At 40.5% G+C, this 18,482-nt stretch overlaps 2 protein-coding genes across 5 annotated transcripts in view; one reads left to right on the top strand and one right to left on the bottom strand.

Annotated features, from left to right (window-relative positions):
* The window catches only part of VTI1B (vesicle transport through interaction with t-SNAREs 1B), a 31,575-nt gene extending 23,149 nt beyond the window's left edge, over positions 1–8,426 (top strand). The window contains exons 3-6 of the mRNA XM_015068428.3: positions 1,826–2,017; positions 4,809–4,982; positions 6,533–6,594; positions 8,098–8,426. Of these exons, the coding sequence (XP_014923914.1) occupies positions 1,826–2,017; positions 4,809–4,982; positions 6,533–6,594; positions 8,098–8,194 (525 nt within the window). The 3' untranslated portion in view covers positions 8,195–8,426. The remainder of the gene's footprint in view (positions 1–1,825; positions 2,018–4,808; positions 4,983–6,532; positions 6,595–8,097) is intronic.
* ARG2 (arginase 2) overlaps positions 8,386–18,482 on the bottom strand; it is a 31,562-nt gene continuing 21,465 nt past the window's right edge. For 2 of the 4 annotated variants that reach the window (XM_015068387.3, XM_027066002.2), the window contains exons 3-8: positions 16,215–16,392; positions 13,414–13,573; positions 12,427–12,521; positions 12,133–12,237; positions 11,018–11,154; positions 8,386–8,875 (exon numbers count right to left, since the gene is read on the bottom strand). In XM_015068387.3, the coding sequence (XP_014923873.2) occupies positions 8,670–8,875; positions 11,018–11,154; positions 12,133–12,237; positions 12,427–12,521; positions 13,414–13,573; positions 16,215–16,392 (881 nt within the window). In that variant the 3' untranslated portion in view covers positions 8,386–8,669. The remainder of the gene's footprint in view (positions 8,876–11,017; positions 11,155–12,132; positions 12,238–12,426; positions 12,522–13,413; positions 13,574–16,214; positions 16,393–18,482) is intronic. The other 2 variants (XM_027066001.2, XM_053224613.1) reach the window with 2 other exon arrangements.

Below are 18,482 nucleotides of genomic sequence, written 5' to 3'. Positions count from 1 at the left end.
ACCTCAGAAGTGGTTGTACTTCCCTTCTGCTGTTTTAAAAGACAACATAGTGAGGGGCGCCTGAGTGGCGCAGTCGGTTAAGCGTCCGACTTCAGCCAGGTCACGATCTCGCGGTCCGTGAGTTCGAGCCCCGCGTCAGGCTCTGGGCTGATGGCTCAGAGCCTGGAGCCTGTTTCCGATTCTGTGTCTCCCTCTCTCTCTGCCCCTCCCCCGTTCATGCTCTGTCTCTCTCTGTCCCCCCCAAAAAAAAACGTTGAAAAAAAAAAAAGACAACATAGTGAATATGATTGATCTTGACAAACACGTTGAAGACTGTTAAAGGAATCCCCTGATATTAGAGGGGGAGATTTCTGGTTTTTAATATATAATATGTTCTCTTTAATTTCATTTACCTAACTTTATTAGATATTGCAACATCCCAGTTTTGATGGAACCTGTCTGTATATTGACATTTCTCCCCTAAGTCCTCATAAAGAACCACTTGTCTGGTATATGGTCAGATCAAATGCAAGAACCAAGCAGTTGCCTTGAGTTTAGTTTTATTAATAAAAGCTGAAATAATAAAAATAAATTAATTAAATGAGAGAAAGAGAAAGCAAACAAACAAGCATAGTGGCTGGATTTGGTTCCTTGGGCAGGTCATGCATGGACTGGACAGGTTTCCAGTCAGGACCCAAAGTGGGCTGGTCAAATGTTGGTCCAGGCTGCCGAGCAATTTAACAACTGCTTCTCTCTTAATCTATAGCTTTTCTTTAAAAACAAAACAAAACCTTATTTTTTAGAAGTAGTGTCCCTCTCTCTCCATATCCTTATCCTCTAGCTTCATCAAACCCTTTCAGGAATTTGGGGTTAAAATCCAGGTTCCAATAGCCAAAGTATGGAAAGAGCCCAAATGTCCACCGATGGATGAATGGATAAAGTCAGGCCACCAGATTGTGGAAACAGTGGAAACTATGGACATACTAGAAACAATGGACATACTAGAAACTCTTCTTAATTCCTGTGTAAATCTGGGCATCTGCAGGATACCAGTTATAGAATCAGTCTTCTTTTTTTGGTTAATATCTTTGTAGAATGTTAAACATCTTTCAGCTAATACCAATTTATTTGTTTGGTGCTTAGATACTTTTCTCTGAACTTAGTAAAATTAACCAATCCAACTTTGGCCATCCCAGGCAGATGAAAATAATTTATGGCTCTTGTGAACATGTCTGAGTGTTATATTTTACTTACCCAATAAAATGGAGATCTCATGTGGACCCCTGGTTATATAGGACATGGAGACAAACAATTGATTTTCCAAAAGAAGAGGAAGGAAGAAACCTCATGCCAGACCCCTATCATTTTTAGTACAGTAGACTTGAAAGTGTTTCATGAGAGTACTTGAACTATAACAGCTTAAGAATTTGGTATACTGGAAAGGCAATTTGAAGATTTTGAATCCTGACTTCCCTTATTGTGTTATCTTGAGTACATTTCTTCAATTCTTACATATGAAATAGAAGTAGTATTTACTACCTTATTGAGGACAGGGAAGATTAAATGAGATAATACATATAAAAATGTTTAGTCAGATATAAGGTGCTTGTTAGTTTTTTTCACTCATTCATCACATATTTCTTGAATGCCTGTTCTATGCATGCTAGGCACTGTGCCAGGCACTCAGAATAATGAGGTGAACAGATCACATGTGGTCCCTGCCCTCATGGAACATATGGTTGAATACTTATTTGCAGTTGTCTGTGGTTTGATTAGTCCATACTAGGCATGTGCCCAGATGAGAGAGAAAAGAACCAGGCTATCTACTCACTTTCTGCCTTCCTAGCTGGCAGAGATGGAAGAGGAACTACGTTATGCACCTCTGTCTTTCCGTAACCCTATGATGTCTAAGCTTCGAACCTACCGGAAGGACCTTGCTAAACTCCATCGGGAAGTGAGAAGCACACCTTTGACAGCCACACCTGGGGGCCGAGGAGACATGAAATATGGCACATACACTGTAGAGAATGAGCATATGGTAAGCCTTAGCTGTTTTTTTTGTTTTTGTTTTTGTTTTTATCTCAAGGGCCTGTGGCAAAAAATTAACCATGTCGTTGAGTACAGTTTATGTTATCAGTGTTTATTGAACTCTTATTCTTCCCACCTTATCCTCTTTCCTGCATCCAGTTCCCCTCCCGCCTTGGGGTAACCACCTCTCCTGTATTTTTTTGTTGTTGTTAAATTTTTTTTTTTTAACATTTATTCATTTTTGATAGTGAGAGAGACAGAGCATGAGCAGGGAGGGGCAGAGAGAGAGGGAGACACAGAATCCGAAGCAGGCTCCAGGCTCTGAGCTGTCAGCACAGGGCCCGATGCAGGGCTTGAACTCACAGACTGTGAGATCATGACCTGAGCTGAAGTCGGATGCTTAACCAACTGAGCCACCCAGGCGCCCCTCACCTGTCCTGTTATTTAATGCAGATCTTTACCAACCATGCTTAGATTTCTTTGTATCTTTAATAAAACAGTGCTTGATATATAGTGGAGGAATACAAGAGTTCCCTTTTCTTATTGTATCTGGACTTTGTATTCTGACCCATAAATCCAGTTTTTTCAGATATGCTCAAAAAATTCAGTTAGGTTTTTATCAGGATAGCCCACGCTTTCAGGAAGGGGCTCACAGCTTACTTAGTTGTAATAGAAAGTAAGCCAGACTGCCTCTCTAGACCCCAGTATTCTGATTTATCAAATTAGACTGACAGAGTTGAAAATCTATATTCTGAAACTATCTAGAGAAGTTAAAGGAGTAAAAGTTTACAAAGACTAAATGTAATGTGTTGCATTTGGAATTATATTCCACTGTGCAAAGTAGAAATGGCCTGGCAGGTGGCCTGGCCAGGAGCATGGGAAAGAAATGGCGGGGCCTGTAAGTGCAGACTGCATGTGTGTAGAAAGAATCCTGTTTGATGATGCGTCCTGACTATAGTTGAAGAGTTCAGACGATACTGGCCTGACATTTACTGGTGTCAAACTGGAGTATTTGAAAATGATATAAACGTTTCAAAATTCACTTGTAAAGGGAGACTGGGAAAAGGCAGATAGGTGAAGCTTGTTAAAGTGAAATGAGCGGTATAAAGTGACTTTGGTCATTTGTTACCAAAAATAAACCAACAAAAAAAAGGGGGGGGGAGATAAAGCCAAACAATAATTTGCTTTAAAATTACTAGTTTCAGAGTCATAAAAACAATTTAAATATACATACCACCTTCATTGGAATTACTGTTCCAGACCTCGAGTTGATTTATGTGATCTTACTGTCTTTTCCTTCTCTTCAATCTAATCAGTTAAAAATATCCATCTTTCATTAAAAAAAAAAAAAAAAGCCTTATTCCTTATTCCTACTTCTTTTGAGCTGAATTAACTGGGATTAATTTCAGTGACATTCAGTGGTTCCATCATCCACTGGCCTGTATGCCACATATGAAAACTTCTCATCTAGAAACCCAATATTTTGGCTGCCTGATGGTGGCATCAGTAATAGGCCCTGTGAACTGGCCCCTTTCTGAGTGGTGCATATATAAGTGCTTTAATAGCTAAGAACTTAACTGTTCCTATTTGTCGGTGGTTAATTCTGGCTGACAATGGCTACTTCTGTCATGCCTTCGGTGCTTGGGATTATAGGTGGAGTAAAACTTTGGCAGAGATTTAGGAAATTAGGGCACTAGGGAAATTAGGGCAGCTTACTTGGCCCCAGATACCTCCTTCTCTGAGAGTAGTCACCAGTGTGGCAACTTAAGAGTTTATGTTTTGTATGGCTGAGGTGAAATTCTTTTGGGGCTTACCAGGATTGTAACCAGTTAAATGTTTTCCAAAATGTAGTAGTGTCACAAATCATTTTGAAGTCTGAATGTACTAAAAATGAATAGCTTATTCATGGTGCATCAGTCCTCAGTACCAGTCAGGTGGGAATCTTCAGTGAATTAATCTATTTCTAAGGCTATGGAATTTAGTTGGTTTGTTGTCCTGTCAAAAGTTACAGGCTATACGCATATTCAGATAGCTCCTGCACCCCACATCTGGGCCACTGCCTCTCATAAATTGTTAGTCCAGAAAGTACATGAAATCATTGCAACCTCATCACAAACACAGGGAAAATGCTCTGTTTTTAACCTCCTTTTCTTGCATCACAAGTATAAAACCAGTGGAGTGAAAGGTATGTCATCTTATATTGGATTCCAGGTGCTTTCATCTGACCTTGAATATAATCTTATAGTTGATTAGCATCTTTGTTTGTCTTAAAAGTAATGAGGGGCACCCGGGTCGCTCAAGTCAGTTGAGTGACTTTATTTACAAAGATATTTTTTAATGTTTATTTTTTGAGAGAGAGGCAGACTGCAGGCGGGGAAGGGCAGAGAGGGAGGGAGAGACAGAATCGGAAGCAGGCTCCAAGCTTTGAGCTGTCAGCACAGAGCTTCACACGGGGCTTGAACCCATGAACTGTGAGATCAGGACCTGAGCCGAAGTTGGACACTTAACTGACTGAGCCACCCAGGCACCCTTAGTGTCCAACTCTTGATTTCGGCTCAGGTCATGATCTCATCGTTCCTGGGATCAAGCCAGCCCCACTTTGGGCTCTGCAGTGACAGCATGGAGTTTGCTTGAGATTCTCTCCCCAACTCTCTCCGCCCCTCCCCCACACACTGTCTCTCAAAATAAGTAAACATTGCACACACTATATCCCTTCTTACATCAGAAGGGTCATAAGGAATGTGCTGGCAATGAATTTATGATGGGAGATGTTTAATATTTCCGTTCCATTTTCTGGTCAGAATCGGCTACAGTCTCAAAGGGCATTGCTTCTGCAAGGCACTGACAGCCTGAACCGGGCCACCCAGAGTATTGAGCGTTCTCATCGGATTGCCACAGAGACTGACCAGATTGGCTCAGAAATCATAGAAGAGCTGGGTGAGCAACGTGATCAATTGGAGCGTACTAAGAGTAGGGTAAGTCTGAGTGGATGGGGCAAAGTAGGTGGGCCCTTTATATCCTGATGCCTTACCACTGCCGGAAGTTACAGCAGTTCTGAATTCAGGGTCAGGACCTTTTAAGCACTTCAGCTTTTCTCAATTTTTAATTTTCTTGGTTGAGAGAGTTCTCTTGAAAGTTTTTTACCCCTCAGATGTAGAGGTCATTGGAGGGGCCAGGGTGGAGACAGAAGAAACACAATTTCTGTATTTATGGAAGATTGTCAACTAAATCTAAGACTGTAGCCACTCCATCCTTTTATTAATTCCTGTATTACCAACCTGAGATTTTTCTCATACATCTATTAGGATATTATCCCGTTCTTATGAAAGCGTCATCTACTTAAAAGATCCTAGGGTTTTGGGGTTTTTTTCTCATTTAGAGCCAAGGCTGTTTTCCACATGTCATAAAATAGTACCACTCACAATTTATAGAGGGGGTCAGTCCTAGACTATGACTCTTTCCTGTTACCCAAGGTAAGCTGGATCATTGTGGGAAGAAAACAGAAACAACTTAGACCAAATGCCTATATCAATGGAGTCTCTATCACTCTTAAGAGGTTCTGAAAAACTCATTTCTCCCTTTCCATATACCTGCACAGAAATTTAAAAAATAGTGCAGCTTGCCAGTAGAATGTTATATCCTTAATGTTAAAAGGCACATCCAAATTGAAGAATAGATACTGTGGGCAAGGCTTGGATGGAAAGTATTAGCTCAGTGTGGGGATTGGAGAGGATTTTCTCATATCCTAATAGCTGCAATTATCCCCATTTTTAAAGTAAATCAGAATAATGCCTTTCCATCCTCAGTGAAAATTCACAACTACTGATTTCAAGGTAAACTGTGGAGAAGACAACTTGCTTACATATTGTATGGTTTTTGACTTTTGAAAAAAGCAGGTGGATTGGTTGAATTTAAAAGCTGTGGAATGAGCTGAGATCAACTTACCATGGCCACTGGGGAATGGGAACAGATGGTAGGTGGCATCTGTTAAAATATCCCCCAGCTATCTTGATTATCAACAGGCAACCAAAGGGAAATGATTTTTTTTAAGGCTTTTAAAAGATTAATTCCTTTCACAATTCAGTGCATCTGTAAAAGTGGTAAAGAAAAAATGAATCAGATCCCAAAAGTGGTAATTGACCAGCCTACAAAAACAAATACTAACTCAAGAGGCCCTCCTGGAGTTTGGTTGATGAAATTCAAATCTTAAGTTGCTTCACAGTTACTGATGAGGCACACCTGAAGCTTTTTTCTGTCTTGAGTAGCCAAGGTGAAGGATTAGCTTGGCCCCAGGAGTCCCCCACAGTAACCTTGGGACATAATAATTCCTAAGCCTGCTTGTTGAGTACTAAGGTATCTTATCCTTGCCAGTTTCTTCTACTTGTACTCAGAGGCCATCATTCAGATTGGTTTGATGGGGTTTTTCAGCACACACCCTTTAATGCCCACTGTCAGTTTAGGAATGTTCAGGTTCTACGGTATCTACTTTTAAAAGGGGGAAATAATTGCTATTTTCTCTTCTCAGCTGGTAAACACAAGTGAAAACTTGAGCAAAAGTCGAAAGATTCTCCGTTCAATGTCCAGAAAGTAAGTTTTAAAAAGTCACAAAATTTCTCCTACCTCTAAGACATTAAACAGTGACTTGCAAAGGTCCTGATAAAGTAGAAAGAATAAAGTATTATCTTGTATAAATATCCCAGGACAAAATTCTTTGTTAAAATTATATGCTGCTCTGACTTGGAGCAGTCAAAAATTTGTCCACTTTTAATCCCAGTTTACATTCTTCAGAGCACATGGGAGTAATGGAGCTTCATGTTCCTTGAAATATAGTTGTATAAACTTGGTGAGAAAACTGTTTTTACAGCTACTGCTTAGTAGTTGCTTTTGGCTCTGCTTGTCCTTCATGGAAGTAAGCCCCTTATCAGGGAGTTCTGTCCTGTTAGCAAGAAGTTGACTTTAAAAAAAAAAAAAAAAAAAAAAAACCCTAGTGCACTAAACAAAACTACAACCTAGCCAGGGAACTAGTAGAGTGAGATTTTCCTAAACAGTGGTAAATGTCTTGTCAAACCAGAGGAAAGCTTCAGTTAGAGTTGCCTTGAAGAACCAGAGATTGCATTCTTTGTGTTAACAAAAGATAATTTTACGGCTTCAAAAAGTTTACTGCTTTTATAAAGGTATCCTTTTGGGTTAATGGAGGAAGAGAGTAGTTAGATAGTGGTATTATATTTCTGCTATTTTGAAATATTCAACCTGATTTCAGAAATAATTTTTCAGGGTGCCTGGCTGGCTCAGTTGGTAGAGCATCTGATGCTTGATCTCAGGGTCATGAGTTCAAGCCCCATATTGGACATTGAGCCTACTCAAAAAAAAAAAGACATCTTTCATATTTAATAAACACTAGCTCTCCTAGAAAAGCCTTTAGGGGCGCCTGGGTGGCACAGTCGGTTAAGCGTCCGACTTCAGCCAGGTCATGATCTTGCGGTCCGTGAGTTCGAGCCCCACATCGGGCTCTGGGCTGATGGCTCAGAGCCTGGAGCCTGGTTCCGATTCTGTGTCTCCCTCTCTCTCTGCCCCTCTCCCGTTCATGCTCTGTCTGTCTCTGTCCCAAAAGTAAATAAACGTTGAAAAAAAAAATTAAAAAAAAAAAGCCTTTAAAGTTTTATTTAAGTAGTCTCTAGACCCAACATGGGGCTTGAACTCAAAACCCCAAGATCAAGAGTCACATCTTTTTCCTACTGAGCCAGCCAGATGCCTCTAGGAAAGCTATTCTTAAAGTGAGAAAGTAACTACTATTTGAAAACATTTTAGAATCAAGAAACCATTTTTATGCTTTGGTATCTGTTGTCACAATTTTCAACATTTCCGTGAGGTAGTGTTATCCCTAAATTACAGTTGAAAAAAGCTTTCAAGATGTCACTTGAAGGAACCTTATATATACACTAACTTCAGTGGCTATGTGATCAAACAAAATTTCAATCTGTCTCACAGTATCTAGCCTCAGCCTGAGGGTCAAACTCCTCAGTATTACAAATGGACAGAAATAAGGACATCCAGGCTTCTGACTGTTCCCTGCTTTGCTTCTCTTTGTAGAGTGACAACCAACAAGCTGCTACTTTCCATCGTCATCTTACTGGAGCTGGCCATCCTAGGGGGTCTGGTTTATTACAAATTCTTTCACAAGCATTGAACTTCCTAGAGGGAAGGGTTTGCGGACCAGAACTTTGACCCTGTGAATGAATGGTGTTAGGGATGGGGAATAAGCGGAGTGCTGCTGTAAGGTAATGGTTCAAGGATGCACTGTGTAGCTAGACTGGGAGAAGGGAGGGAAGACGGAAAACCACTTTACTGTGAAGGAACAGCAACAAGACCAGTATGATATACCAAGGTAATAAATGCTGTTTATGACTCCTTTAAATTTACATAGTACTCCAACATATTAATAGCCTGTGAACTGCAAAAACAAACAAAAAAAAACCCCACAAATTTACAGTAGTATTGGTCACCAAAATGGAGAGGGAAAGGAAACTTTACAATTGTGAGAATGCGCAAATGTTCTCATTAAGGCAATATTGACCCAGACAACCATTTAGTATATATGTGTCCTCAAATGCCTCATAATTCTGGAATGCCCATCATGACAAACGTGTCAGCACACAAAGTTCCTAAATTCTCACACGTTCTTCACTTTCTGATTCATCTGGTGAACTGGGAGTAGGAAGTTGGTCATAGACAATGTGCCCTCCCTCCCTTGTCTGACCAAAACTGGAAGCAATCACATCCACTGCCAGGCCTGCAGTAGCCTTGGCCTCTTCCTCTGAAGCAGCCAGCTGAGGATTGACTTCAACAAGATCCAGTGCTGACAGCAATCCTGAAAGAACAAAGCATGACAAAACCTTAGAAGATTCTCTAGCTGCTCTTTTCAGTGAGGGTCGTCCTACTAGATAGAACAGGCCAAGGTAAAAAGTAATTTTCTACTATTAAAATTACCTACGGTCAAGGAACCCCTTATACCTACCTCATCTTCTTGGGCATGAAGTTCAAATACTGTATACTAGAGTAAGATTAAAATCAATCATCCCTCTTCAACTAACAGAATAGGCATAGCTGTCAGGTTTTCTGTATGAGATGAGGAAAGAGCCTGTGGGGAGGAGGTAGGATTTTTCAGCCTACTTGTTGGGAAAATATGTGCCATGTCTAGTATTACTAGGAACCTTCCAGATGTCTGTATGTAGTTGTATGAAGAGATCTTTTGAGCTGTTCCCCACTTTTGAACTCTGACGTTTTATCTCTTAAGGCACCACATGCCCTGAAGCATAGTTATTAGGGCAGATCTTAGTCTCACCCCTGCAGGTTAAGGGCAGGTATCATGTCTGACAAGATGTTTAGGTCTCCCATGGTACTGACCCAGTATCTTGCGCTTAGTCAAGGGAAGACTTGGCCATACTTTAATCTGGACTTGTTACCTTCTGTGAGGGCTGAAGAACTTGTACTAAAGGGTTTGAGAAGGGAAGAGTAAACCCGAAGAACCTACCCAGACATGCCTTCTACTCCCCATCCCCAACACACAGGCCCTACTTCTTTGAGGTAAACTTTTTTGTTATTCTGGGTGAAGTTAATCTACCTCTTCAAGTCATTTGAACAGACTAGTATTGGAGAATACAAGTATCAGTATACTTAGGCCACTTAGGGTGGCCATGAAGCCTGGAAACATGGGTGTATATACCTACTGCTTTATTGATACTATAGTATAGTACATGACCTGCTCGGTGCCATTACATTTGTTCAGTGTAAAATCCTTTATTAGCAATGTGTAGTTCAATGCAAAACTGAAATGAGCAGGCATGTTACTGCAGCATTTCCACCAGTTCCTGTGCAAGCATCTGGGTCTCTGATGATTTGTGTGTCTGATTTCCACTGACTAAACCGGAAACTTTGTAGCCCAGAAGTAATCCAGAGGGTTTGAGCAATTAGAAATAGGGGGATCTGGGTGGCTCAGTTGAGCCTCCAAGTCTTGATTTTGGCTCAGGCTGTGATCTCACACTTTGTGAGATTGAGCCCTACATCAGGTTCTGCACTGACAGTGTGGAGCCTGCTTGGTATTCTCTCTCTCCACCCCTCCCTCCCTCCCTCTCTCAAATAATTAAACTTTAAAACATAAATAGGGGCACCTGGGTGGCTTAGTAGGTTAAGCGTCCGACTCTTGGTTTCTGCTCAGGTCATGAGCCCTGCGTTGGCTCTGTGCTGGCAGTGCAGAGCCTGCTTGGGATTCTCTCTCCTCTCTCTGTCCATCCCTCACTTGAGCTGTCTTGATCGCTCTCAAAATAAATAAGCTTTAAAAAAAAATTTAAAAGGGGCGCCTGGGTGGCTCAGTCGGTTAAGCGTCCGACTTCGGCTCAGGTCATGATCTCGCGGTCCGTGAGTTCGAGCTCCGCTTCGGGCCCTGTGCTGACAGCTCAGAGCCTGGAGCCTATTTCAGATTCTGTGTCTCCCTCTCTCTGACCCTCCCCCGTTCATGCTCTGTCTCTCTCTGTCTCAAAAATCAATAAACGTTAAAAAGAAAAAAAAATTTTTTTTTAAAAGTTTAAAAAATAAACTATCAAGCTCTAGTATAAGGCTTATCCTATATGAAAGGACCCAAGATATTGTCCGTCTTTAAACTATCTTCCAGAAGGTTTAACTCTACCTTCTTAATTCCAAGTGAACTAACTTTTAATGTCAGGGTAAAAATTATAGGTACTTGGCCTTGCTTTTTAATCTTAGCCTTTAGACAATTCAGATGCAAAGGACTATATCAGTTTGGCAGGTTATTCAGTATTACCTTCGCATATTTTGCTATGATCCAAGTCAAAATATGCCTATAAATGACTATCCCTTATTAGCCTGACCAAATGACTTTCAGTTATAAAAGTTTAAGAACTATCGTATCTGTAATGGCATGGAATAGAAGAAAATCTTTTGGCATGTTAGAGGTCAGCATATTTCCATAGTTAACAGGATGATCACTTCTTACCTGTATTGTGTATTTCTTCAGTAATATACATGCCTTCTCGATAGGTCAGTCCTCCTACAACAGGAGTTCCTGTGGCTGGAGCCAGTGTAGGGTCAAATGCATCAATATCAAAACTCAGATGGATTGGCCTTTGTCTTCTTGAGAGGAAGAGGATAAGAGAATAGTCATTTGGGTATACTTGGACATTGATCCTTCCTACAGTCTTAGTTCCTTGATTTTGTTGCTATTAGTCCTGGTACTTTGCTAATACAGCAGATTTCCAGGTTTCCTATTCTGGATGTTACTGTGTATTACTATATTAGCTTTCTACATGCCACGTCATAATTTTGCCATTTGTGTGCCTCAGACAGATTAACTGCAGTTTATACTTATGACTTAACCTAGGCATTAGAGCCATTCACATTAACAACTGTCAATAGAGGGAATTCTTCACTTTTCCTAGATTGATCTAGGTTACAGTTGCTCAGTCTCTCCATATAATAGCAGCTGAACTTAATTGATTTGAAGTCTATAATCTTATCTCCCAATTCTAATTTCAGTTTCACCCTGGTTTCCAAGAGTAGAAACTAGCATACAACACATATATGCTAGATAACTAAATTTCTTAACAGCTTAAGAAATGTAATTGCTACCTGGTAGTATGCCATTAATCACCTGGAAATAAAGACTCCACACTGAGGAAATGCCCTTATAATTAGCATCTATTGGCATACATCTGCCATCTTTCTAGCTATACTGTCAAGATTTGCTCAATATAAAACTTTCAGATGAAGCAATTGTGAGCTTAGGAAAGAATGGAACAGTTGAACAAACACTTCTCATCTCAAAAGATAAGACTTAAAAATGGACTTAAAAAAAACTTCATGAGACAGAGGAGCTGGGCAATGACTTCAAGGAAACCCCCTCCCAATCCCAGAGGAAGAATATGACCTATGTTTCATATTCTGCCTTTCCAAATTATTTGAATTTTTTTGTATGTGTACATATTTTGCTTTTATTTTAAAAAAAGCTGCTATCCTCAAGACATGGGCTAAAGTGTGTTGTTCATTGGGAGTCTTCCCTATTCCCTTTGGGACTTTTCCCTTTGGAAGTAGACATCCACTGTAGTTACTTACTTGCCAATTAGCAGATCAAATGTCTGTTCCATAACCTTCTGGATACCAAGTCGATCTATGTCTCTCATGGAAAAATACTGGATATCATAATTCTTTAAAATAAAACTGGATGAGATATAAAGGAAGGAGTCCTTAGTTTAAAGAGCATTTTTAATCAAATCCTTGTTGGGGTGGGATTGGGGGTGAGTCTGTCTCTATAGTGACCTATAACAGGTTAAGGCAAGGAACAACCTATCAAAAGGAACATAAATATCCGAGACAGGCCCAAAGCTTAACCCCAATGTATCAACTTACTGTTCAGGAGGGTCCACATCTCTCAGACCAATATACACGATACTTGGGGAAGAGATACAAGGTTTGATCCAAGAAAATCCTGGGAGTTGTGGTACCTGTCAAAAGAGGAATGGACAAGACTCATCAAGGATTCTTGGTCTGACCAAGATAATTACTGTGTGCTTCTCAATGTATGCAGGCTGCTTTCTCCTCCTACCTACAAGATATGCTTAAAGCAGCACAAGACACACATGCACTGGGAAAGAACTGATAGAAGTAGAAATGATTCAGAAGGCAGGCAGCTGAAGAACACAAATTTCCTGGAATAAAAAAAAAATTCTCCTAAGGTAGCCACGGTTTCTCATTAACTTACCTAAATAACAGGAACACTGCTGATTAGCCCTTTTTCACCCCTTTGTACATTACTGAATTGTTTACAGAATGGTTCTTGAAACAAAACCCAGTTGCCATCTTATGTTGCCTACAGCCAAAACAGGAATTCTGCCTAATGGATAACTTTTGTACTATCCTGCTTTAACTTGGTCCCTCACTGAGGGGAAGGATATACAGACTCTAGTCTATACCTAATATGGACTCCCATGTTTTCTAAACCACCTAGGAAAATATTACCTAGAGGTAATCATAATTTTACTTTCCTCTGGACCAGTGGATCTTAGAGTGAAGCAGGACTGGGGACCTCTAACCAAGAAGTCCTCGTGCTATAGGTATATCAATCACTAGAGTTATGCCACTTTCCTTTCTTGCAAGATTATGACACACACACACCCTCCCTCAGAGCAGGGACCATATCCTGGTCCTCTTTATATCCCTAGCATCTAGTAGACTGCCTAGCCCGTAATAATTTTGATGAACAAATGAAGGAATACTAAACATTTCTACCACCACCATCAGCCCATCCTTCACAGAAATCGTATTGAACTAGTTCCTCAAAGCCCCAGCATAATCCATGCAAGCAATTCAATTTTCTTTTCATTTCAGCCCACTGACCTTGTCCTGTAGTTCTCTGAGGAGAAATGAAACTGGCTGTCCATGGAGATTTCCAGATGAAGTGGTGAGGGGTGTATTGATGTCAGCATGGGCATCAACCCAGATCACACAAAGGTCTGGGCAATGTCGGGCGTGGCCACTAATGGTACCAATTGCCAGGCTACAAGAAACAAACATGATAATCGAGGCCCTCTGCTTGGCAAACATCACCAGTAACAAATATCCTCATGTCAGTGCAGTTCACACTTTGTCCTCAGGGCAAAGTCAGGGCCCCAGACTGCGGCTGGATTTGGATGACCAACAGTCCTCGGCCTATAGTTCCCAAAGATTAACCTTGAGTGAGTTAAGAAGAAGTGGAAGGTTCCAAAGATTCAAAATTTGTTGACTGTTTATCATTCTAGTTTGACAGACGTCATTGCTCTCCCTAAAATTTGATATTAGTCCTGGCCCAGAAAAGGACCTTACATATTTGTTCAATGAATGAAATCCAGTTAAGTGGTATGTTCTATATGTAACAACTCACAAATATTTCTTAATACTTAAGGAAGACCAGGGAGATCTAATTATTACTTTCAAAGAATCAGTTATTTAAAGAAAAAAAGGGGTGCCTGGGTGGCGCAGTCAGTTAAGCGTCCGACTTCAGCCAGGTCACGATCTCGCGGTCAGTGAGTTCGAGCCCCACGTCAGGCTCTGGGCTGATGGCTCAGAGCCTGGAGCCTGTTTCCGATTCTGTGTCTCCCTCTCTCTGACCCTCCCCCGTTCATGCTCTGTCTCTCTCTGTCCCAAAAATAAAATAAACGTTGAAAAAAAAAATTAAAAAAAAAAGAGAAATAAAGAAAAAAAAAGAACAGTTCTATTAACTTTTTAAGGATAAAAATTAGCATTATAGCTTTGTAGAAAGATTATGTGCTACTTCCTCAAAGGAAAAGTCAAAATTGCTAAAGACATTAACAGGGGAACCCAATTAAAGATCTCATTTATCAGATCACTAAGTAAACATTTATTTGCATGTTATCTTCTATCTATTAGCATGACATTCAAGTATCAGTGTTTTTTGCCTTTCCTTGTCCTGGGACTCTGTGTACATGGGCTAATTGTCCTGTCTCCATTGTAGGAATACAGCTGATGAAATCGTGGTTGGAAAGCTGCCCAGCTTCCCAGTAACCAAAGAATTTGACATAGATGGGAAGTGCAGCTTATGCATTTTAGGAACTAAGTACAGCTATCCTTCTTGGTCAGTATAGCATGAGACAACATTTTAAGCTCCATGCCCCACAAAGGGACTTTTTGCGGGATAGCATGGTCTAGTGTGAAAAGTGGTGGACTTTACTGTTTGTTTGTTTGTTTGTTTTCCAGAAAGCTGTGATCTAGCACAGGTTATCTAGTTTTTCTAGACAGTTTCCTTTTCTGAAAGGGATAATAATCTTGGCTTAAGTCAGAGATAGTTTGATGTCTAAGACCATAGTTTATATCATATTGTGTAAATGGAACAGGGTGACCTAAAGATGCCTCCTTCCTTTAAAATGTTCAGTAGCTGTTCAATATGTACACTCCTCCCTTCCTTTCTAGAATCTTCCAGATAGCCTTAGTTTTAGCACTGAACAGAAAAATCAGGAACAGTGAAAAGGGCTGCAATGTAGATAACTACAGAAAAAAGAAAAGCCAAACATTATGATGATCACCTTGATAAGCAGTTCCCAAATAGACAACCAAAAGAAAGTCAATATAAATGAACTTCAAGAGATAACACTGAGCTAAAAGGAAGAAGGCCCACCCTCTGGTTGATTTAACTGGATCGCTGTAGAAAACCTAGCTACTGTCTTATTCTACCTGAGATTTTATTCCTAATGAGATCTACCTGCATTTCCAGTTGTAACAAAGATTCAACTTCTGTTAAGAGATCTGAAAAGCTCTGTGTGCACCTCAGGGGAAGTTGCTAGATTGACTCTCAAAAGAAAAGCTAATTGCCTTCAGAATTTGCCCTCTGAATTTGAATCTCACCTCTGCTACTTCCTGGCTCTAGAAGTTGGATAAATTATCTGACCTCTGTCCCTCAGTGTTCCTAACAGATTAGGTAAAACTGTATCTGCTTCATGGCGTTATCATGAAGATTAATCATGAGATCTATATGAAGTGCTCAGTACTCATAGTACTTTAATGCCTTTTTTCTTTCTGCCAAAAACCTTCATCACTTAGCTCAAATAGGACTGCTCTGGCCCAGAAGGATCTCTTCTTTCTCTCAAATTCTGTATAATTCAATATTTTATTTTAATCCCATGTTTATTTTATTTCATCTAGTCTTAATAAATCACAATTCCCACAGTCCCTAGCACTACTTGAGAAGACATCAAGCAGTGCTCAATAAAGTACATGCTGATTCACTAAGAGAAGGATCCTAGAGTCCATACTCTGAAGGTAGAGAACATACTCACATGGCAAGTGGAGAACCTGAACATATTTGCAAAACTGCTTAAAACAATTCAGCCTACTAATGTATCCTTCCAATTCTCTCGAATAGCCAAATGAAAGTCATAAGACAGTTCAAGAGAGAAGCATGTTTCTAAAAACTTTGATTGTCTGTCTCTGAACTTGTCCTCATACTACACAATGTGTCCTACAATGAAAGCCATAGGTGCCTCCAGCAACTCAGGATCGTAGATCTCAAGATACTATTATGCACGTCATACCTTCAAAATTCTGAAGGGTATTTTACTTTTAAGTGAGGAAGTAGACAAGCTAACTCATTAGACCACAAACACCATACTATCCAGCTCCTCCACCACCCCTGGATCCCAGCTTACCTGTGGTCTCCTCCCACTGTGACACAGCTGTAGCCACCTGACACAGCTCTACTAACCACCTCAGCCAATTCCTGGTTGGCAAGGCCCACTGAGCGAGGATTCACAATCAGGTTGTTGTAGAGATCATCTTTAGGGACTGGAGTAAAACTCAAATCTCCAAAATCTTTCAGGCGGCAGCCTGGGAACAAATTGGGGATGACAAGATGAATTGTATACGTTATTCCAACTTTTACTGGCCTGGGCCACAAATAAGAACTTGTGACAAAGTGCACACATCACACTCATTTTGCCACAGTAAAACTCAAAATGTCACATGACTGTGGCAGGACTGTCACATGATTATCTCAGTCCTCCCAGCAATCCTGTGGGGTAGATCCTATTAGGAACACCATTTTGCAGACAAAAAAAGCTGGGTTATGGAAAATGAAGCCCAGAAATGTTCACTGACTTAACCTAACAATCACAAAATTAGTAGCAATTAAACCTCATATCCCAGAGTTATAAAGTGAAAGTAAAATACCAATATGAACCAATAGAATTTAAAGAAAATTAAGTACTATTAATTTAGAGCAAAAATACATACATAGTAATTTTCATACTATAAACTTTTTTTTTTTAATAAAAGGCCAATCTGAGCACCTAAAGCATCCTAAAAGAAAAAGGTCTTTGTTACCAAGATCCTAGGCAATGTTTTGCTTGACAAAAATTCTTAAGCTCATAACTATCCTATTAGACCACTAAAATCATGCTGTTCTATAGATGAAAAAAATGGAAGGTCCCAAAATCACAGAGCTGCTAAGTGGCAGAAGCAGGACCCAAATTCAGGCCACCTACCCCTAAAACATGTATTCTTGACTACGGTTTCCCAAAGAATCCCTTTTGATCCCTTCTCTTTAAGAACTGAGCACCTGGGTGGCTCAATCAGTTGAGTGTCTGACTTTGACTCAGGTCATGATCTCACAGTTCATGAGTTCAAGCCCCACATCGAGCTCGCTGCTGTCAGCCTGTCAGTGGGGGCCCTGCTTCAGATCCTCTGCTCGCACACTCTCAAAAAACAAATGTTAAAAACACTAGTGAGACCTTTTGTAAAAAACACAGGTTGGTGGAAATGGAGGAGCAGCAAACCTCTCACAGGTTTACCTGCTACAGCATACACCTAGACCAGCTGCTGGACACATCCTCCGAGCAGCTGACTCAGTGACAGCAGTGGAAGCAGCATTTGCTCCCAGTGTCCCTGCAGAGACAACCAGGAGGCACCGCCCACAGACAAGCCAGAGATGGTGAATACACACACCTGCTGGATAGCAACGTCCCACGCAAGATGGCGGGCATCTACAACAGCAAGGCCTTCCCCCAGGTGGATATCAAGCCCAAGATGATCAGCCACCACCTGTGGGAGTTCTCCCCTACCTACAAGCCCATGAACGTGGGGCCCCAGCATCGGGGCCACCCACTCCTCTGGCTTAATCCCCCTCAAGTAGCCTCTTTGACCAATAAAAGCACAGACTTATCTTAAAAATGTTTTGGGGGGGAGAGCACCTGGCTGGCTCAGTCAGAGGGGCATGCCAGTCTTGATCTCGGAGTTGTGGGTTTGAGCCCCACGTTGGGTGCAGAGATTAAAAATAAAATCCTTAAAAAAAATTTTTTTTTCCATTTTGAAATAGTGGTATATTCTGACAATATACTATAATATTTTTGCTCTTAGATTCCACATTTTCCAAAGAATTATGACACCAGTCATTATATGTTAATTTTTACCTTATGGTAAGTACCAGTCTTGCCATGTAACCACTTAATAAACTGGTTGGATGCCATAAAGGCTTAGGACTAAGTAATCCAACTCTATCATGAACAGATCTGAACTATCAGAGAACATAATGTTACCATAGATTGTATTCTTAAGGCCCTGCTTCTCAAACTGGAGACTAGGTAAGGGCGGTGAAGGGGAAATGGTCACAGGATAGTAATTCTGGAAGAGATTGGTGTTAAAGATTTGGATTAGACCAGCGCAGACCCATCTTGAATTTAAACTGTACAGTTTTGAGCTTTACTTTTTGAGCCCATTCTCTATTGAAAGCAAACAACTGAGAAAATGTGAAAATTTGAGAACCAACAGCCTGTAACATAAGGCCAACCAGAGGATCACTACTAAAAGGGATATTGGAAGCAAAATAGAAAACTTCACCCTATTTCCAAAATTATGATACACCTACAGCTGCAGAATTCTGTATATATCTTTTGTTCATTGCGCTTTAATCCTATAAAAAC

Source organism: Acinonyx jubatus, chromosome B3, assembly GCF_027475565.1.
Source record: "Acinonyx jubatus isolate Ajub_Pintada_27869175 chromosome B3, VMU_Ajub_asm_v1.0, whole genome shotgun sequence".
Lineage (NCBI taxonomy): Eukaryota > Metazoa > Chordata > Mammalia > Carnivora > Felidae > Acinonyx > Acinonyx jubatus.
This window is presented reverse-complemented; position numbering and strand designations above follow the sequence as displayed.